The following is a 20,653-nucleotide window of genomic DNA, read 5'->3' on the forward strand; positions in this document are numbered from 1 at the left end:
GTTGTGTTTCAGACAGTAGCAGCGATAAATGATGAATGTTGTTTCCACAGATCAGGGTTTCATGGAAAAAGCGAATTAATCAAATTGGATTCTTAAACTAGAATAAGTGTTTTATATTCATAATGAATAGAAACACTGTTATAAAGCACACAAAGATGAAATCAAGACTTGTGGGTTCAAATAGACTGCATAATATTCTAAATTATTTTCACAGCATTAAAGTAGATCATAGTAGGCATTTATTTTTATATATATATATATATATATATATATATAAATTCCAAGTAAACACATTATGCTTACTCTGTAAGTGACATGAACAAAACAAAATTAAGTCTTTAATTGCAATTATTTGTATGATAATCATCAGCACAAAATTCATGATCATGACAGGCCTAACTTAAATATTTTAGCTTCAGCTGACAGAAACGTCTGAGAATCACTGCGTTGCATGATTCCTAAAAACATTAAAATCAGTTTGTTTAAAAAAAAAAAATCAATCCACAAAAGATACCGAATCTCGGGTGAGCGGATGAGTTTAATAAACACTTTTACTTTACAGGAGCAGCAGTCCATATTCACTCATGATCAAAAGTTTCTTTTAATGTAATTAACAGTGAGTAGAGCAATTTTCATTCATAGGAAAAAACAAACAAAAAAACCTCTTGCGACAAATCCAAAGGCTTCAGATGTTGATTTTGGACTCAAACTCTGACCAGCTTCAGTGGGAAGTTTTCTGTTATCAAATGATCATCGTGAAGAACAATCACAATGTTCACCTCAAATTCTAGAAGGGAAGAAATTAAATCTTTAAATGCAATTACATTACTACAAACAAATCCAGTATTGAAAAAAAAAAATAAAAAAATCCTTACCGACTTTAAAGTTGGTGGTTTCAAGCGTGGGGCAGGTGAAGAGCCGAGGAAACACCATGTATATGGGGATGGAGAGGCCGTGACAGACGTCTCCTTCAGCTATCTGGATGTTCTGGATCTCTGTGGCGTCTCTAGCGTATCCCTCCGCACAGCCTGAACACAGTCATGTAACACTTTAAGCACAGCCTGAACACATGGAGGTAACACTGAACACAGTGATGTAACACTATCCGCACAGCCTGAACACATGCAGGTAACACTGAACACAGTGATGTAATGCTGAACACAGTGATGTAACACTATCCGCACAGCCTGAACACATGCAGGTAACACTGAACACAGTGATGTAACACTATCCGCACAGCCTGAACACATGCAGGTAACACTGAACACAGTGATGTAATGCTGAACACAGTGATGTAACACTTTGAGCACAGCCTGAACACTTGCAGGTAACACTGAACACAGTAATGTAACACTTTGAGCACAGCCTGAACACTTGCAGGTAACACTGAACACAGTGATGTAACACTTTGAGCACAGCCTGAACACATGCAGGTAACACTGAACACAGTGATGTAACACTATCCGCACAGCCTGAACACTTGCAGGTAACACTGAACACAGTGATGTAACACTATCCGCACAGCCTGAACACATGCAGGTAACACTGAACACAGTAATGTAACACTATCCGCACAGCCTGAACACATGCAGGTAACACTGAACACAGTAATGTAACACTTTGAGCACAGCCTGAACACTTGCAGGTAACACTGAACACAGTGATGTAACACTTTGAGCACAGCCTGAGCACAGCCTGAACACTTGCAGGTAACACTGAACACAGTGATGTAACACTATCCGCACAGCCTGAACACATGTAGGTAACACTGAACACAGTGATGTAACACTATCCGCACAGCCTGAACACTTGCAGGTAACATTGAACACAGTGATGTAACACTATCCGCACAGCCTGAACACATGCAGGTAACACTGAACACAGTGATGTAACACTATCCGCACAGCCTGAACACATGCAGGTAACACTGAACACAGTGATGTAACACTATCCGCACAGCCTGAACACATGCAGGTAACACTGAACACAGTGATGTAACACTTTGAGCACAGCCTGAACACTTGCAGGTAACATTGAACACAGTGATGTAACACTATCCGCACAGCCTGAACACATGCAGGTAACACTGAACACAGTGATGTAACACTTTGAGCACAGCCTGAACACATGCAGGTAACACTGAACACAGTGATGTAACACTATCCGCACAGCCTGAACACATGCAGGTAACACTGAACACAGTGATGTAACACTATCCGCACAGCCTGAACACATGCAGGTAACACTGAACACAGTGATGTAACACTTTGAGCACAGCCTGAACACTTGCAGGTAACACTGAACACAGTGATGTAACACTATCCGCACAGCCTGAACACATGCAGGTAACACTGAACACAGTGATGTAACACTTTGAGCACAGCCTGAACACTTGCAGGTAACATTGAACACAGTGATGTAACACTATCCGCACAGCCTGAACACTTGCAGGTAACACTGAACACAGTGATGTAACACTATCCGCACAGCCTGAACACATGCAGGTAACACTGAACACAGTAATGTAACACTATCCGCACAGCCTGAACACTTGCAGGTAACACTGAACACAGTAATGTAACACTATCCGCACAGCCTGAACACATGTAGGTAACACTGAACACAGTAATGTAACACTTTGAGCACAGCCTGAACACATGTAGGTAACACTGAACACAGTGATGTAACACTTTGAGCACAGCCTGAACACTTGCAGGTAACACTGAACACAGTGATGTAACACTATCCGCACAGCCTGAACACATGCAGGTAACACTGAACACAGTGATGTAACACTATCCGCACAGCCTGAACACATGCAGGTAACACTGAACACAGTAATGTAACACTTTGAGCACAGCCTGAACACTTGCAGGTAACACTGAACACAGTGATGTAACACTATCCGCACAACCTGAACACATGCAGGTAACACTGAACACAGTAATGTAACACTTTGAGCACAGCCTGAACACTTGCAGGTAACACTGAACACAGTGATGTAACACTTTGAGCACAGCCTGAGCACAGCCTGAACACTTGCAGGTAACACTGAACACAGTGATGTAACACTATCCGCACAGCCTGAACACATGCAGGTAACACTGAACACAGTAATGTAACACTATCCGCACAGCCTGAACACATGTAGGTAACACTGAACACAGTAATGTAACACTTTGAGCACAGCCTGAACACATGTAGGTAACACTGAACACAGTGATGTAACACTATCCGCACAGCCTGAACACAGTGATGTAACACTATCCGCACAGCCTGAACACATGTAGGTAACACTGAACACAGTGATGTAACACTATCCGCACAGCCTGAACACATGTAGGTAACACTGAACACAGTGATGTAACACTATCCGCACAGCCTGAACACAGTGATGTAACACTATCCGCACAGCCTGAACACATGTAGGTAACACTGAACACAGTGATGTAACACTATCCGCACAGCCTGAACACATGTAGGTAACACTGAACACAGTGATGTAACACTATCCGCACAGCCTGAACACATGTAGGTAACACTGAACACAGTGATGTAACACTATCCGCACAGCCTGAACACAGTGATGTAACACTATCCGCACAGCCTGAACACATGTAGGTAACACTGAACACAGTGATGTAACACTATCCGCACAGCCTGAACACATGTAGGTAACACTGAACACAGTGATGTAACACTTTGAGCACAGCCTGAACACTTGCAGGTAACACTGAACACAGTGATGTAACACTATCCGCACAGCCTGAACACTGATGAATGCACTGATCTGTCACTGTGGATGGTTTTAAAGCTGAACATCAGTAATGTGTTTCTCACCGCAGGTCTCCACACGGACCAGCTGCAGCTCGATGCTCTTGATGGGGACCTCAGACCTCTCCACCACCAGCTCGCCGGTCAGAGGTCGCGTGATCGCACAGCTGGTGGCATCCAGGTGACCTTTGATCAGGAACTTGGGTAACGAGGTCCTCTGGAACACAAAACCACACACGTGAGACCGCCTGACGAGTTCAACCGACATATCGGCCAATATTTGTCAATTATCAACTTTGAAGATGTAACAATCTCCGTACCTCTCTCACGTTCTGCAGCGTCTCTGGTGTGATACTGAAATCCACCGGATTCAGCTGGAGCTTCGACTTCTGTGGCTGCAAACACACACTTGCTGTTACTGTCTGGATTCCGTCAAGCATTGACTGTATTTCATTATCTGTCGTGTCTGACCTGGCAGTGCACCATGAACTCGCAGGTCTTGCTCAGGTCTTTGGCGAGCAGCGAGCGTCTCATGTCGCAGCGGAGCGTGTACTGGAACACAATCACAACACGTCACATCAGTGTCATCATGGCAGCGGACCGGGCCGTGTGACGCTCGCTCACCTGTATGTTGACGAAGACGCCGTGGTACGTCTCGTACAGGACTTTGTTGCCTTTGGCCTGCAGCGGAAACTCAAACGGGATCTCGGTTCTTCCCGCTGGAAATTTTCCTGGTTTCACCACCTCCATGTTGCTGGACACGAGCTGAATGGGCTGAAGGACGGATTCAAAATCATCAGACGCTTTATTTCTAGCTTTAGACTGCTTCAAAGCAGCTTCATGGTGATGAACAGAATCAATGATGCAATCTTCATCAGATAAGAGAAAGATTCTGCAGTAAAGCAAACTTTAGTTGTGTGTGTGTGTGTTTGTGACATATATATCACAGGACACAAATTATGTATAATGACATGGGTATGACATAGGTATTACAAGAAGAGGTGACTTATGAGGACATTACTCCATGTCCCCACTTTTCAAAAGGCTTATAAATCACACAGAATGAGTTTTTGTGAGAAAGTAAAAGTGTGCACAGTTTCCTGTGATGGTTAGGTTTAGGGGTAGAGGTCGTGTAGGGGGAGAGAAAATACAGTTTGTACAGTATAAAAACCATTACGCCTATGGGATGACCCCACAATTCACAAAAACAAACATGTGTGAGTGTGTGTGTGTGTGTGTGTGTGTGTGTGTGTGTGTGTGTGTGTGTTTCACCTTGACAGAGTTGTAGAACGCCTCGAACACTCCGACACTCTTGGAGCTCAGCTGCAGGTTCACCAGCCCGTCCAGACTGAGAGAAACTCCCTGATGCTGCAGCGCGTCTCTGCTGCTGATGACCAGCACTCCGGTCAGCCGCTCCTGAAACAGCGAAACAAACATAAAACTCTGGGATTTACAGCGGGAGATTGCGCAGCTCAAACACACCCTGAACTCGAGTCACTCACCCCTTCATGATACACTTTATTCGCTCGTTTCAGTCTGATATCCAGTGAGACGCTCATCTCTGCTCATTCTCTTCCGTGTCGCTGTCACATGATCGCTGGCGTCATCCGGAGGGGCGTGTCTCTGCGCGCCCGGAGTTATTAAACCTCTTTATATGTGCAAGTAATTTAGTGAGTTTTAAGGTTGCTTAATCGCACTTATAATCAAAGTGTTACGACACAAAAACTCCAAACTTTACTACATGTTCATCAAAAGCAGCAGGTTTACACTCTTTAATCATTCTGCGTCAGAACAGAAACGCAACGATTTATGAAATCACAATATATTGGAAATAAAGCATTCTCCGAATTGTTGAAAACGAGTTTTATTGTATTTACGGTCTGTAATGTCTTCACTGATCGTCGCGCGCGCACTTTCGCTTCGCCCTACGAAATGTAAAATTGATTGGCAGTTTCCATGACAACCCTGAGAACGGTTCCTGCGTCATGAGGTCATCCGGGAACTTGGCCGTGTGATGGACAGTCGTCATGGAAACCTTCTCACTCGGCTTCCATTTTGTTCCTGACTTTTTTCTCCCTTCAAAGCGCTGATGACTGCCGCTGCCGCAGCGCTTGATAACGATTGAGAAATCGCTCGTCGATTCGCGCGTCGTGTCGATGATGAGCAGCGTTGTGTGGCGAGTTTAGTGCGCGAGTCCTGTGCGCGGGGGTTTGCAGCGCGCGCACGCGCGCGCCATTTTGTCCAGAGGAAGCGGCGGCGCGCGCGCAGGATGAGTGACTGACGGACGGACGGCGGGACTGCTGCGCTGCGGAGCGCGCCGACGCTCACCGAGAGGCGCTGTTCTTTTCTCTACGAGGCTTTGCATCGGACATACTTTGGAAAGGGATTCCTGAGGAAGGCGGCTGGGAATTATTGCGGATTCTTCCTGAGGATTTTCATACCTCTCGTCAGAAAGAAACGCGCGCGACACGGTGAGTGATGACGGCTAGCGCTGCGGCTAACGGTTAGCTGCCCTCACCGATCCCGACGCCGCGCACCGGAGGCTCGTATCCGCTCGTTCCGTCTGAATTCAGGCTCGATCCGACGCGTTTTGTGCTTTTTCGGAGCCTCGTCAAAATAACGGCTCTGTTTTGTCGCTCGCTTCGTTTAGGCTTCGGTCCGTTTGCAGGCCCGGGCAGCTAATGTCCAGCTAGCCTCGCTGTCGACAGCGCAGTGTGAAGCTTTCACAGATGATGAGTTTATTTAGTGCTCAACATCATCTCTTCTGACCGGCTGACCGTGTCGCTGTCACTGTCCGCGCGCGTTAGTGCGGCTCATCGCGCGGCTGTTGTGTCGTTAGCAGCTAGGCTAACGCGAGCCAGTGTTTTGACAGCTTTGATTCTCGTCATGTGCGCGAAACTGATTTACAGCATCAAACAATCGCGATCGTGTAAAAGTCGTGCTGGAGGATTTGCAGTTGGAGCTTAACAACCTTGTCTAGTGCGCGAGCTTCAGATATTTGCCGTTAACCTGATGATGATGATGATGATGACGATCTCTTCATCGTGTAGATCAGACTGATGTTTGCGTTATTGTGTTCTCCTGTGATTGTGTTTACTCGGGCTTCAGGATCTGATGTGTGTTTTCTGTCTCTGGACTCACACAAACACTCTGGGTGTATGATTATATGTTGTTCTAGTATGCATTGTGCTTAATTGCTGCCTTGCAGTTAGTTAGTATGCACTCCTGGACTGATGTAGTGTGTGTGTGTGTGTGTGTGTGTGTGTGTGGATTAATTTCACGACAGATCTTCACCAATGGTTGTGCAAGTTGAAGATCAACTCAACCATCTCAAAACACGGCAAGACCCTGCTGAAACATCAGGGCTGTTCTCACCTGGAAACCACTCGCGAGTCGCTTCAGGTATACACTGATGTCACACACACACTCACACACACTCGCTCAGGTACAGTATATGTGTTCGCTCACTGTCTGTGCTGTTCTTGCAGTGGGCTGTGGTTTGCAGATGGACTCCCCTGTCACAATGATATGAGATTTGTCAGAAGACGATGCATACAGGTGAGCCACACTCTGACCCACAGGTGCTCAGATAGTTGTGCGTCCGTCACATGATCATGTAAACGTTCTGACTGATTGTGTGCAAAACTGTCCCTTTTTATGTGCTTGTTTGTAGCTTCCCATCATCCTACAGTGTTTAGAGAGGAACGAACCTCTCCGTTTAGTGCTGGTCAACTATAAGTGTTTAAAAATAAAGGCAGGGTCCCGTGGCAGAATCTGTCTCCAGGGTCGGCGCCGCAGCTCCCCTCTCTCAGACAAACTGATTCCGGGTTCCTCACCCGAGAGCTTTTCTGTCAGCAAATACTGTGTTAAACTGTGCTGGGAAATGTGTCAAAGTGCAATTCAATTTCATGCCTCTTACCCGTTTTCCTATTGGACAGAGCCTCGCAGCTTTGCCCTAGCAACAAAAGTGGGTTATTTGCATACCCTTTCCTGATTGGCTGCCGCTTTAGCCGTCTGGCCAATGGCGCGGCATCTTCCTGGTGGTAGGCTATGGTAATGAAGCACTGTTGCTGGGCTTGAGAGCGCTGGTTACCAGTGTGAATGTGCTGCATTGTGTTTGCTGGTGAGAGACGCTGATAAATGACGACTTAATGATCTGCAGAATTCCCGCTCGCTGCAGACGGTCACGTTTCCAAACATCATATAGTCTTAATTGTGCTGTTATTTGTCCCATTAAAATCCTCAGCTGTTGTCTAGACGTGTGCAGTGTGAAATCATTGGCTGGTTTTGTTCACTCACGCTTCAGGTCTGTCACTGTAATCGTCTCATTTGAAAACCTTATTTGAGCGCTGGCTGCTTACAGTTTGACAGAGTTCAGTGTGTGTGTGTGTGAGAGATCCTGATGCTGAGTCATAAACACACACTCGATCAGCTCTGATTAGACCTGCGTGTGTGTGTGTGTGTGTGTGTGTGTGTGTGTGTGTGTTTGAACCTACAATTCATCGTTCTGTGCGTTTGAAGGACTGTAACGCGTGTTCAGTGTCGTCTTGTGATCTGCCATTTTGGTCCGAGCTTTTTCAGGTGTTCTGTAACCTGATCGGGGCTTCTGCTCGGAGCGTTTGCTGCTGCGCACGTTGACACAATGAAGGCAAAAAGAGACTGTTCTTCATTTATATCACAGTAAAAGCAAGACGAGCTTGTGTGTGTGTGTGTGTGTGTGTGTGTGTTTCAGGAGGAGAGACCTCAGCATGCAAACCCTCCTCTGTTCGGCTGGCCCCCTCGTTTTCTTTCCATTCGGCTGGTGTGCAGATGGATGCGCAGACGCCCCATTCTCACCCGCCGTTCAGTGATGGTCACCCGCAGAGCGCCGCTGACCAATCAGCCGCCGCGCTGCCGTACAGCTCGCAGGCCCCGCAGCCCAACACCACCCAGGTACGGTCCGTAGCGAGCGCTGGAGCGTATGTGCGAGCTCACGCGCGGTCAGGCCGCTCTCACGCGCCGCTCTGTGTTTCAGGTAACTGCGGATATGGTGATGCTACAGAGGCGGATGCCGCAGTGTTTTCGGGATCCAGCGACGGCGCCCTTAAGAAAACTCTCCATCGAACTGATCAAAACATACAAACACATCAATGAGGTGCGACATTCACGTACTGTGTGTGTGTGTGTGTGTGAACTCATGTTGAAACTCGGTAGAAATTTTTCTGATCCTTTTTGTGAATATATGCATTGGCTCACATCGCTAAGCACAGCTCTTTCCGTTTGTTTGCAGGTTTACTATGCAAAAAAGAAGCGTCGTCACCAACAGGGTCAGGGCGAGGACTCCAGCAACAAGAAGGAGAGGAAGATTTACAACGACGGCTACGACGATGACAACTTTGACTACATCGTTAAAAATGGCGAGAAGTGGATGGACAGATATGAGATCGACTCTTTAATAGGCAAAGGCTCGTTCGGACAGGTCAGTGTCTCTCGGCGAAGGAACGTCCGGTCTTCTGTTGCGGTTGAACGGTGTGTGACGCTCGTGTCCGTCTCCCTCTGCTGGCAGGTGGTGAAGGCGTACGATCGTGTGGAGCAGGAGTGGGTCGCCATCAAGATCATCAAGAATAAAAAGGCTTTTCTCAATCAGGCTCAGATTGAAGTCCGACTGCTGGAGCTCATGAACAAACACGACACCGAGATGAAGTACTACATCGGTAATGTGTGACTTTATCGTGGCTGATATTCACGGCTTCTGTGCGCTTAGAAAACCTGGGAAAAAATCATGGCGTTTGCAGGCCTGGAAATTAATTGAATGGTTTTTCATAGTTTTTCCCATAGTGAGTTTTCTTCCGCTTGCTAATATTTTCTCAGCTAAATGTTGGTTCAGCATGAAATATGAGGACATTTTCTGTGATAAATCTTTTATCAGGTCGTCCTGTTGCATGTGTTTGAAACGGCGTTCAGAGAGGGAACGATTCAGGACAGACTCGTGCTGGTCAACTGTAAACGTTTAAAAATAAAGGCCAGGGTCGGCATCGCTGCTCCGTCTGATTCCTGATAGCTTTTATAATAGATTTGTCGAGACCACTGAAGATTTTACTTTCAATGAGATATTTCTGATAAATCCAACATTCTGGAAATGTTCTTTCCTGATGACAAACCTGATGGTCTGACCTCACTCATGCAGGACTTTGACTGTGGAGTAGTCATGTTAACACCGCTTCGGTTCATAGTTCAGAAATGCATATTACTGGCGGTGTAAGTCATTTGTTTGTTTTGTTTTTCATTGTAATAATTACGTTTCTTCTGTCTGATTGATCCGACAGGATAAAATAGTTAAGCTTTATTTTTTACAGTTCAGTTCTACTCTAAAAAGACAGTGTTGTCATTGTTCAGCTGAGGTCAGTTCAGTGTTGATTCAGTTCTGTTCAATAACTGTGAAAAGATCGTCATATATGAAATATATGTAGTCATGTGAGTCACGAATGCTCTATTAAAATTATTATAAACGCATAACAGTCATTATTACTACATAGTGATGAATTGTTTTTGTGTTTTGTCACCGTTTCTGTTTTGACAACGTTTGTTTAGAAGGGATGAAACTAGAGTTTGGACGGAACCGAGCCAAGATTTTTGTCATTTTGTGTTTTTATTTGCTGCTTCAGGTATTATTGGTGTTGTGTTGAAGGTATTGATCCAGCTATATTGTATCATTCAGCAGACGCTTTTATCCAAAGGGACTTAAATATGAGAAAAATGCAAGTAATTTGCCATTCAGAAGCAATATTACTAGTCTTTCAGGAGTAAATCAGAAGTGGAACGGGCGTTTACACCAAGAATAACTATAGCAATAACTGTTAGCGTCCACACCAGCGCACAATATCATTCTGTTTATTATAAATGCTGCAGTTTTGTCGTCTGTTGCCTTTAAATGCTCGAGCTCTTTAAAGCAGGATAGAATCTGATTGGCTGTCAATGTTTGTATTGTTCATCAGCTGGAAAAAATGGTTCTGAAAGTGATGTCTTGTTATCGTCTCGTTATAGTTGTGGTGTGGACTGTTCTTATAGAATTAGAACAATTATTAAAACTTTGTAGTTATCGTCCTTGGTGTGAACTGTGAGGCAGAAAGATGGAGTTGATTTTCATGTATGGCTGTAGATGAATTCAGTGTTGATGTGTGATGGTGCAGCAGATCAGGTGGAGTTTGGGAACTCAGAAATTCACACAAATGTCCGGTTCTGGCTAAAGAGATTCCCTGTGATTCGGACAGCGTGTTCGTGTGTCGAGCCCTCACGATGACGGCGTTCGTTCCTGTGGCATCAGTCAGAAACTGTGCTGTTAACGTCATCGTGGCCTGTTTTTCTTTCTCCTCTAGTTCACCTGAAACGCCATTTCATGTTCCGGAACCACTTGTGTCTGGTCTTCGAGATGCTGTCCTATAACCTGTACGACCTGCTGAGGAACACCAATTTCCGCGGCGTGTCTCTGAACCTGACGCGCAAGTTCGCTCAGCAGCTGTGCACCGCGCTGCTCTTCCTGGCCACGCCTGAGCTGAGCATCATCCACTGTGACCTCAAACCCGAGAACATCCTGCTCTGCAACCCCAAGAGATCCGCCATCAAGATCGTGGATTTCGGAAGCTCCTGTCAGCTGGGACAGCGGGTGAGACTCAGTGACACTATCTGTCCATCATTTTCTTCAGTGGGTTCGGGAATTGACGTTTCCGGCCTAAAATAAAAGCGTGTGTTGATTTGTGGAGCATTTGTGTTTGACGCCGCCTCCGAACCACATTCAGTAACGTGGCTGCATGTGTCCTCAGATATACCAGTACATCCAGAGTCGCTTCTACCGCTCCCCTGAGGTGCTGCTGGGAATGCCGTACGATCTGGCCATCGACATGTGGTCTCTGGGCTGCATCCTGGTGGAGATGCACACCGGAGAGCCTCTGTTCAGCGGCGCCAATGAGGTGAGATCTCATCTGCACTGACAACACTGCTTCATCTTCCTCTGAACTGACTTCTCTTTCCATCTGAGCATGTTTTGCTCATGAGCCGCACGTGCCCCAAACTACGCGCTCTATTGATGACCTTGCTTAATCAAGCGTCGATAAGTTTTATTGATTACATTATTATAGACTTTAATCGATCGTCAATTAATCGTGCATCCCTTATTACAAGGTATCATCAATTACGGGACGTGTGAGGAGTCGCCTGTCAATGGCGTCATACCCGCGTTACCCTCGGTTTCCGGTTTATTTTGTAGAAACCATGGAAACACCAAAGGCGCTTTAATATATTACATGTTTTAATAGACAAGGGAACAACTGTTTGGTTACATTTATAGACAGAAAACTAATTGTTATATAGCTCAACGCGTTTAGTCTTATTGTTTAAATCTAATTTTCTTGATGTTTTGCGAGTCTCACGCTTTACCATGCCTCAGAGAAAAACACTATTTTGTGAAGTAGCTAACATAGCATAATCAGATGCAGCTTTATTTTTAGTAACAGTAATACAGCATTTTCTCCATCATACAATACGTTTTAAAATGAATTGCATGATATTTATCAACACAATCATCCAGCATTTAATCTGATATTGTAAAATCGATCTATCTTACTGCAGTGTGTAACAGTGTCTCACAGCAGCCGCCGAGCAAACGCACAGAGTAACGTTATAACATCATTTTCAACACTCTCAAATGTATCTAATATGATAAACAGAGCTGCGTTACCTCACATACGTTTGACCGGAAGAAGTGGCGCCGGCGACTGTGACATAATAAAAGTCCCGCTGCTCGTGAGGCGTGTGTTGATCAATCGCTCCAGCTCCTCGTTCAGCTCCACAACACTCGCTCCTGCTCTGCTTCACACTACAGTAACGTTAATAATCTCATCCATGAACATGATTTCTGCTCGAGTCCCGTCCCGATTCTTTTCCACTGACTGTGAGGTGAAGACCACATCTCCCAAGATCCCTCGCTCAAACTCGGCGTCAAGCTACGCCTTTGTTTTGAATAGGTGACCTCTAAGCGGCGAAAAAAAACTACATACTGTAGCTTTAGCTAATGGGACCTTATTGTAAAGTGTTACCAATTTATTTATATTTAATTTTTACAGTACTATGCAGTGATAATTTCCATTTGATTATTTGATTTCTAAACCTGAACACCGTTATTAGACCTTCCTGAAAAACTTAAAGGGCTGTTTACTTCATTTGCATCTTTGTTCTATTGTATTTTTTTGTGCTATTATTTGTACAGATGACAAAACTGCAGCACACGCTTATAATAAACAATATTGTGGGTTGGTGTGGATGCTAATGTTATCATTCTTAGTGTGAACAAGCCTTTTGAATACAAGGTTACACTGGTCCAAAAACAACGAAAACAGTAAAAATCGGAAGAAAAAAAATCTCCTGTGCTGTAGTTTTCTTACGTGTTTTGATGCACTTTCTGATGGCAGGTCGACCAAATGAATAAAATCGTGGAGGTTTTGGGAGTCCCTCCCAGTCACATTCTGGAACAGGCACCTAAAGCCAGGAAGTTCTTTGAGAAGATGTCTGACAGCACGTGGTGCGTGAAGAAGACCAAAGATGGCAAAAGGGTGCGTCTCTTACTTCACTTTCCCATTCCTTTTCCTGTCAGCAGCTCTGTTTGATTCAGTGATATTGACGACTCTCGTCTGTCCCGTGCGCAGTATAAACCCGCAGGCTCCCGGAAGCTGCACAGTATTCTGGGCGTGGAGGCGGGCGGCCCCGGCGGGCGGAGAGCTGGAGAGTCGGGCCACGCCGTCGCTGACTACCTGAAGTTCAAAGACCTGATCCTGCGGATGCTGGACTACGACCCCAAGACGCGCATCCAGCCGTACTACGCGCTGCAGCACAGCTTCTTCAAGAAAACTGCAGACGAGGGCACGAACACCAGCAGCAGCGTGTCCACGAGTCCAGCGCTGGAACAGTCGCAGTCGTCCGGAACCACGTCCAGCACCTCCTCCAGTTCAGGTCAGAGAGGACGGCAGCCGCCACTCACACATCTGAGCTCGTGACTTCTGATGGCACTGACTCTGAACGCTGTGTGTTTGCAGGAGGTTCTTCTGGAACGAGCACCAGCGGCCGCGCCCGCTCTGACCCGACCCATCAGCACCGGCACAGCAGTGGACACTTCAGTGCTGCGGTGGGCATGGACTGCCACAACCTCTGCCCGCAGGTGCCAGCCACACCCATATACACAATCACTCCCACAGCGTTACACACATCACTGATCCGAAATTACAAGCTACAGTTTGTGTAGTCAGTGTGTGCGCGGGTTTATATCAGGAAGTTAATGTTTGTAACGTCCAGATGGCTCCAGTGACACTTCCGAGGAAGAACTAGCCACTGGATTTGACAGGGATTCATCACCTCAAATCTTTTACAGACATCAGTATTTGAGACACTCAGGAACAACTCATTCATTTTCTTAATAGGGAAATAGATTTTTAACTTTTAAAGTGAGCTACGAGGTTGTTAATCGGTTCTGTTTAAACTGTCAGACTGCATTATTTCAACTTAGTTGTAAAATAATCATGTTTAACAGTAGATTTTGTGGTGAAAAAAAATACATTACCCATGATGCTGTACAGAAAGTTCCACCAATCAGAGAGTCGAAACAAACAACACACAACACCCAAAAGATCTCATTAGCTCCGCCCAATCCCATGAACCACTGCGAATGATGTAATCGAGTCTGTCTCTTCTTGCGCTCTCAAAATACTTAAATATTTGAACATGTATGCATGTGCTTCAAATCAAAGTTTACAATGTTGTGATTCTCCTCGTAGCTGATTGGTTTAATTCATGGCTTAAAGCTAGGGCTGTCAACAGAATCAAATTTTTAATCGCACCTTTACAGTGAAATTAAAAATACACCATTTATCTTGTTTAACACGTTCATTTTGTAAAGATTAAAGGATGTTTCACACAAAAAGCTTTTTTCAAGTTAAATTTAGGCGTCTTTCCAAAAAAAGGAACCTTGGAGAATTCGAAAGGACAACAAATAATCATATGATTTAAGCAGTCCATATAATTCATAAATGTATGCATACCAAAACACCCATAAAAACCTTTTGTTTTGAATAGTCTCTTCTGTCAAGTCACCTTTATTTATATAGCGCTTTTTACAAAGCAGCTTTACATTGATAACTGGTTCATTATTTCGGCTGCACAGCAGCTCTTAAAGAATAGTGTCACTGCAGGCAGATCAAAGCACTGATGAATGTCAGATGTTCTGTCTGCACTGGTCTTCTTTACATTAGCGCTGTTTTGGACTGATTGTTTGAATGAATTCACTTACTGGATCGTCGGACTGACAGCCCTACTTAAAACGCTTTAACCAAGACTTTACTGAAATCTCTATGGGAGAAACGAATGGAAAAAGTACTTCTGGAACCAACGCCACTGTAAAAGTGTCTTTGTGGTCTTGGTGACATTAAAGAGATGAACATTCAGTCATTATTTACACACCCTGGTGTTGCGATCAGCTTCAAAATACAACTCGTGCCATATTTAAGTGTTCAGTTGGGTTAGGTGGAAAAACAAAGCAAAATAGAAATGGCCTGCAGTTCCCTCGGACTCACCCAGGAGAAGCACAAAAGTCACCATTTAGAGAAATCAAAACACTCCCAGAAGACCCTAACAATTATACACGTACTTCTCTGAGTGAAGAACTCGAGGATAATATTTTAAGGCAGGGGTCTCAAACTCAAATTGGCGGGGGGCCGTTTCTGTGATTGACACCTCATAGGAGGGCCATATTAACATTCAAGAAAATTTACTTTCCTTTGCATTATTTCTCATTTACTTCAAATTTCATTAGGCCTACTAAAAATGTTATACCTATATTATAAATATTTTATTTACCATACTAAATGTAAACAGCAGTGTCTCTCTCATTGTTACAGAGTGTAATATAATACTATTACTAATATAATACTACTAATATACTAATATAATACTATTAATTGCAATAGTCTGGTGCAACTTCTCACATCCAGCAAGGTGCATGGAATAAAAAAAATTAGTAATTTAGGAACAAAACCAGCAACACTTGTGGCGTGGAGGGCTCAGAAATGAACAAAAAACTGGAGCTATATATAGTATATCAACTTTATTTTGCCAAAAAATAAAAATCTCTCATTGTTACATACATTATTAATTTTTAACATTCACACAGCTGAGACACATTTGTCCAAGATGCCGTTTGAGCATCGGTAACGTTTAATGGTTGCATCGGACGCGTTTCGGTGGTTTAAATCGACGCTCTCGACTTAAAGTCGAGTGCTTTTACTGTAATTTAGGCAAGCGACGCGGTTGAAAGCGCGGCTCGTGGTTGCATAGCAACGACAGACGCCACTGGAGCGAAAGAGCATTGGAAAGAAGGAGAATGCGGCGCGGCCGCTTATGTGACGCGATATGTGAATGCCCCCATAGAACGGCGACTTTTTCTTTGCATATCAGACAGGTAGCAACTACTGAATAATAATAATAATAATAATTTAGCGGGCCGGATTATGTTTTATTTTTGAGATCAGTTGCGGGCCGGGTAGAGGGGGAGGGCGGGCCGGCAGTTTGAGACCACTGTTTTAAGGTTTTGCATGTCTAAAGCTCCGCAAGTAATCTCATGTCGACGGTTCTACATTAGACCTCATAAAGCGTAGTCCTCCGTGATCGGTGCGTTTGCTGCGCTGTACACTTCATCAGACCCACGTGGTCCGTTTGTGACACCAGTAGGCTTCACACCTTTTTAGTTTTGTTTGCAACTCCACATCAAGCATTCACCTCTGTCTGTTCTTCCTCAGGCGAGACAGGCCTTCGCTCCGGCGCTGGGTTGGGTCGGAGGAGACGGGCTTCAGCAGGCGGCGGGAGAGACCCACCCCGTCCAGGAGACCACCTTCCACGTGCCGCCCCACCAGCCCAAGGCTCTGCACCCTCACGCCTCCCACCACCACCATCATCACCACCACCATCACCACCACCCGCCGCAGCACGGCCAGGGCCCCGCCCGGCCCCGACCCCGCCTCTACTCGCCCTCTCACAGCGCCTCCACGCAGGACTCAATGGAGGTGACGCACGGCCACCTGTCCATGACCTCCCTGTCTTCCTCCGCCTCGTCCTCATCCACGTCCTCGTCCTCCACGGGGAACCATCACTACGCCTACCAGAGCCGCCCACTGCCGCACGGACTGGGCTTCGGCCACAACGGCAGCATGACTTTGGGACTGGGTGCCTTCTCCAACCCGCGGCAGGAGACGGGCGTGCCGGGTCACCCCTCGAACTCTGGGCCGGGCCACTACATAGCCGAGACTCACATGGGCCTGAGGCCGGGCCTGGAGCGCGAGGAGTCGCCCATGGCGGGCGTGTGCGTGCAGCAGAGCTCGGTGGCCAGCTCCTGACTAGCCTGAGGACGCTAAAGCTGCCGGAGCGGGACCGGAGCCGGGCGTCGGCTTCGGCTCTTCCCGCTCTCCGGTTCTCAGACGGCTGCGGAGGCTCGTTCACACGCAGGCGCGCGTGCGGGAGACGGCGAGAGCGCGAGCGTCACGTCTGCCCCCTTGCGTCCGCATCTTTTCTTCTTCATGTCGTGCAATCGTGTGCTTCGAGCAGAGCTTTCCCAGAGTGCAATGAGAGGTGGCCGCGGGCAGTGCTTCTTTAATATGGCCTTATCGTTACGGACTGAACGAAGACGAACGAGCCGGACGTTTCCTCTTCTTCTTCTTCTTCTTCTTCTTCTTCTTCTTCAAGCGACAAAAGCTTTCATGTATTTTTGGCGGCGTGCGAACACCCTTCATTCGCCACACACACACGAGAACAGAATGGTGATTTGAGGCCTTTCTTACCCAGAGATCCAGCGTCGGGCGTCCGTGCCGCAGGACTGCCGTGTCCCTTCCCGCTCTTCTCTCGTGCTTTATCTCATCGGCTCTGATTTGCGCAGCATGTGTGTTTTACTTTCACCCTCCTGCTTCTTTGATTTGGCTTCACGATTATGCTGTGAATTTTACACCACTTTTGTTTCTCCCTTTTGATCATTTATTGTACCAAAGGCGTTTTTTTATAGAACATAGATGTCTGTAACCAATAATGTAGCAGTTCTGCACTTTGAAGCGAAGGTGTGTGTCTTGTCATGTCAGTAAAGGACTGTCAGAACTGGAAGTGATGATGTTTGATGTGGCGGCACATTACAGAGAGCCCGATCCTGGACGCCATCGCTTACGAAATTCTGTCGCTCTGTTTTTCTTTCTCTTCATTTCCTCTTACCAGACGGTGGCGGCGGCCGCAACACGAGCTCAAGCGTGTCCCGTCGGTGTTTTCTGTTGGTTCGGCTCTCGGTGGACGCGGCGAGCTGCTCGGCTGGTCCCAGAGCAGCTGGACAGTCGGAGATCTTCTCACGGCAGCGCCCTCTCGCAACTAAAGCAATCCGGCGGAGAGCGGGAGGGAGACGGTCGGCTCGGCGGTGCGCGCACACGCGCTCTCTCTCTCTCTCTCTCTCTTTCTCTCTCTCTCTCTCTCTCTCTCTCTCAGTCCGTCCGTCCGTCTGCGCGGTTGTGATCGGATGCACGGTTCTTTAGGGTTCCTGTGGTCACGGCATACGGAGGGAGTCCAAGAAACAGGCTTCAGGTGTTTACTTTGTGACCCCATTTTAATAGCTGAAATAGAATTTATGTACATATTTATATTTTTTTAATAAAGGAAGTTTAGAACTCACTACTTTTTTCCTAATGGTATTTTGAGTACATTTAAGTCAACTTGGTAACATGCAGTGGAAGTTCTCTATGGTAGTCAATGGGTATCAGTGCTTCCAGGCCAAAGTAGTTGACGATGACGAGGACGAGGACGACGCTAGTACAAATGCAAAACTCTAGGGTTGAAACGGGACGGAGAGTAGATCTTCATACTTTAATATTCTAGACAGGGTATCGTGTGTGTGGATGTGGCATCGGCCGGCGTTTCACATGTTCGTATACTCCAGCGGTGACCTAGTATACGTAGTGCAGGAACTAATTTTCCGTTTAGTTGTGTTTTTATGGCACACGCTTCAATAAATGGGTCCATTTGAAAGCAGAGGTGTGTGTGTGCGCGTGCGTGTGTGTGTGTGTGTGTGTGTGTGTGTGTGCGCGCGCGTGTGTGTGTGTGAGAGACAAACATCAACAGCGTTTCAGGTCACACTTTATGATTTGAAATCTCTCTCTCCCTGGTCCGACTTTCCCCTCGGCTTCCCGTCCGGTTCGCATTCTCACTCCTCGTTTGGTTCCAGGACATGTGATGATGATGATGATGATGATGATGATGATGTAAACAGAACGACAGACGGATATTTCGGATCTTTATCCACAGGTTGTAAGATCAGGACTTTCTGTGTAAATTAAACGTGTCACTGAGGGGCAGTAATGGACAAACCCTTTGTACTATATTCAAGCGGTCTTATGTATGATTATAAAAAAACAAAGTTGCTTAACTTGTACCTGTCTTCTCTCATTTCTTCCTCTCGAGTTCTTCCATGTCTCAGTGTTTTGTCAGTGGAGTCAAATCAAGGTTTTTCCCGCTGAGACCCCTGAAAATCCTTCTCGGCAGCTCCGATCTGGAGGTTTGTCCTTCCTCTGGTCACACGCATGAAGGTCAAGCTTTCCTGAGATCACTGTCTGAACGGAGGCCGTTTAGCTTTTCAGGTGGTTTTGTTCTTAAAGTCAGTCAAACTTCACCAGTAAAGCCAGCAGTGGTTCCTGGAGTCTTATCTGACACACACTGTCTTCACTAATGTTTTATCAGGTGTGTTTGATTCAGGACAGTATAATATGATCACCTTGATGCTGCTCTGTTTGCTGTTCGGGTGAAGAAAAGGTGTAAAAGATTAGATTGTAGGCTGGTCCACCACAAGCACTCCAGATGGCCAATCAAATCAAAGAGGTTCTTTTAATGGTCTTTATTTCCTTTAAACCCATTAATTATTTAATTTCTTTACATAAAGACCACTGCACACCTGTGTTGAAGACATGTTCTCGCTCTTTCACTGGTTTGATGATGAACAATCCTCTGATCTCTGAAGGGTCACAATTACTGACAGTTTGTGGGATGATAAATGAACTGAACCCGCAAACAAACACTTACATGTACATTTATGCATTTGACAGACGATTTTATTCAAATCTACTCATTGCAATCATTTTTATTATTATTATTTCCCTGGGAATTAAATGACATTGATGCTAGTGCTTTACAGGTTGATTTTCTTTAAACGTACAAAAAAAGCATAATTTTGCCTTTTTACATGAAAAATAAGATTGTTACATGCCTGTTTATTTTTTAAGTTTTATAATGGACTATATCGTAGTATGAAAAAACAGTCTTATATTATTCTGTATCTTCCATATGGGATAAACTGCAGTGAAGTAGTTTTTATGAGCTCAATATTTTTACATTTTAATATTTAAAATTCGATTATTTCCGCTGAAGCAAGACAAACACGCGCAGCGCGCGCACAGGGACTCGAGCACGAGCACCGCGTTTCTCTTCAGGTGAGCTTTTACTTCATAAATTATATAGAATGTCATAAATAACATAAATGTGATAACATTAAGCTGTGGACTGCGAACAGTGTCGTCTGAGTAAATGATCACGACTGCAGTTCTGTTATTGTGCTTCACATCCTTTAGAATACAATAACGAAAAGTGTGACATTTAACGTTATTTAATAAACAATATTACTTGTGTTTAATGCTTAAACTCTTTCTAACAATATTAATTTACGTTGAAGTGCTTCTTTAAAGCGACAGTTCACCCAAAAATCAACCTCAGGCAACGGAAAGTTTTCTTAAGCCCTATGTTTTGTATATTTTTCTTTAAATGATTACAACCAATTAGAAAGGTCGAG

The 20,653-nt window shown here is 45.4% G+C and overlaps 2 protein-coding genes across 2 annotated transcripts; one reads left to right on the plus strand and one right to left on the minus strand.

The window, feature by feature from the left end:
* Positions 1–520: 520 nt before the first annotated feature.
* On the minus strand, positions 521–5,491 carry vps26c (VPS26 endosomal protein sorting factor C). The gene is made up of 8 exons (XM_048181431.1): positions 5,277–5,491; positions 5,047–5,190; positions 4,399–4,548; positions 4,246–4,326; positions 4,095–4,169; positions 3,841–3,991; positions 876–1,028; positions 521–787 (listed from the first exon to the last, which is right to left on the minus strand). The coding sequence occupies exons 1-8, from the start codon at positions 5,331–5,333 to the stop codon at positions 705–707; spliced, it is 894 nt and encodes a 297-aa protein (XP_048037388.1). The 5' UTR covers positions 5,334–5,491; the 3' UTR covers positions 521–704.
* Positions 5,492–5,860: 369 nt separating this feature from the next.
* Positions 5,861–19,240, plus strand: dyrk1aa (dual-specificity tyrosine-(Y)-phosphorylation regulated kinase 1A, a). The gene is made up of 13 exons (XM_048181428.1): positions 5,861–6,245; positions 7,061–7,176; positions 7,263–7,332; positions 8,507–8,706; positions 8,789–8,908; positions 9,044–9,232; positions 9,320–9,467; positions 11,130–11,416; positions 11,574–11,720; positions 13,218–13,358; positions 13,452–13,755; positions 13,839–13,960; positions 16,590–19,240. Exons 3-13 carry the CDS (start codon positions 7,323–7,325, stop codon positions 17,181–17,183), a joined length of 2,262 nt encoding a protein of 753 aa, XP_048037385.1. The 5' UTR covers positions 5,861–6,245; positions 7,061–7,176; positions 7,263–7,322; the 3' UTR covers positions 17,184–19,240.
* Positions 19,241–20,653: the final 1,413 nt, after the last annotated feature.

Source organism: Megalobrama amblycephala, linkage group LG2 (genome assembly GCF_018812025.1).
Source record: "Megalobrama amblycephala isolate DHTTF-2021 linkage group LG2, ASM1881202v1, whole genome shotgun sequence".
NCBI classification, from domain to species: Eukaryota; Metazoa; Chordata; class Actinopteri; order Cypriniformes; family Xenocyprididae; genus Megalobrama; species Megalobrama amblycephala.

Bases quoted from the DNA above. Each gene is read 5' to 3' on its own strand.
- vps26c (XM_048181431.1), bottom strand. From the start codon at position 5,333: ATGAGCGTCTCACTGGATATCAGACTGAAACGAGCGAATAAAGTGTAT. The intron at 4,327-4,398 runs GTGAGCGAGCGT...ATTGTGTTCCAG, and splicing joins GCGTCTTCGTCAACATACAG to TACACGCTCCGCTGCGACAT. The intron at 3,992-4,094 runs GTACGGAGATTG...TTTGTGTTCCAG, and splicing joins CGCTGCAGAACGTGAGAGAG to AGGACCTCGTTACCCAAGTT.
- dyrk1aa (XM_048181428.1), top strand. The intron at 8,909-9,043 runs GTGCGACATTCA...GTTTGTTTGCAG, and splicing joins CATACAAACACATCAATGAG to GTTTACTATGCAAAAAAGAA. The intron at 13,756-13,838 runs GTCAGAGAGGAC...GTGTGTTTGCAG, and splicing joins CAGCACCTCCTCCAGTTCAG to GAGGTTCTTCTGGAACGAGC.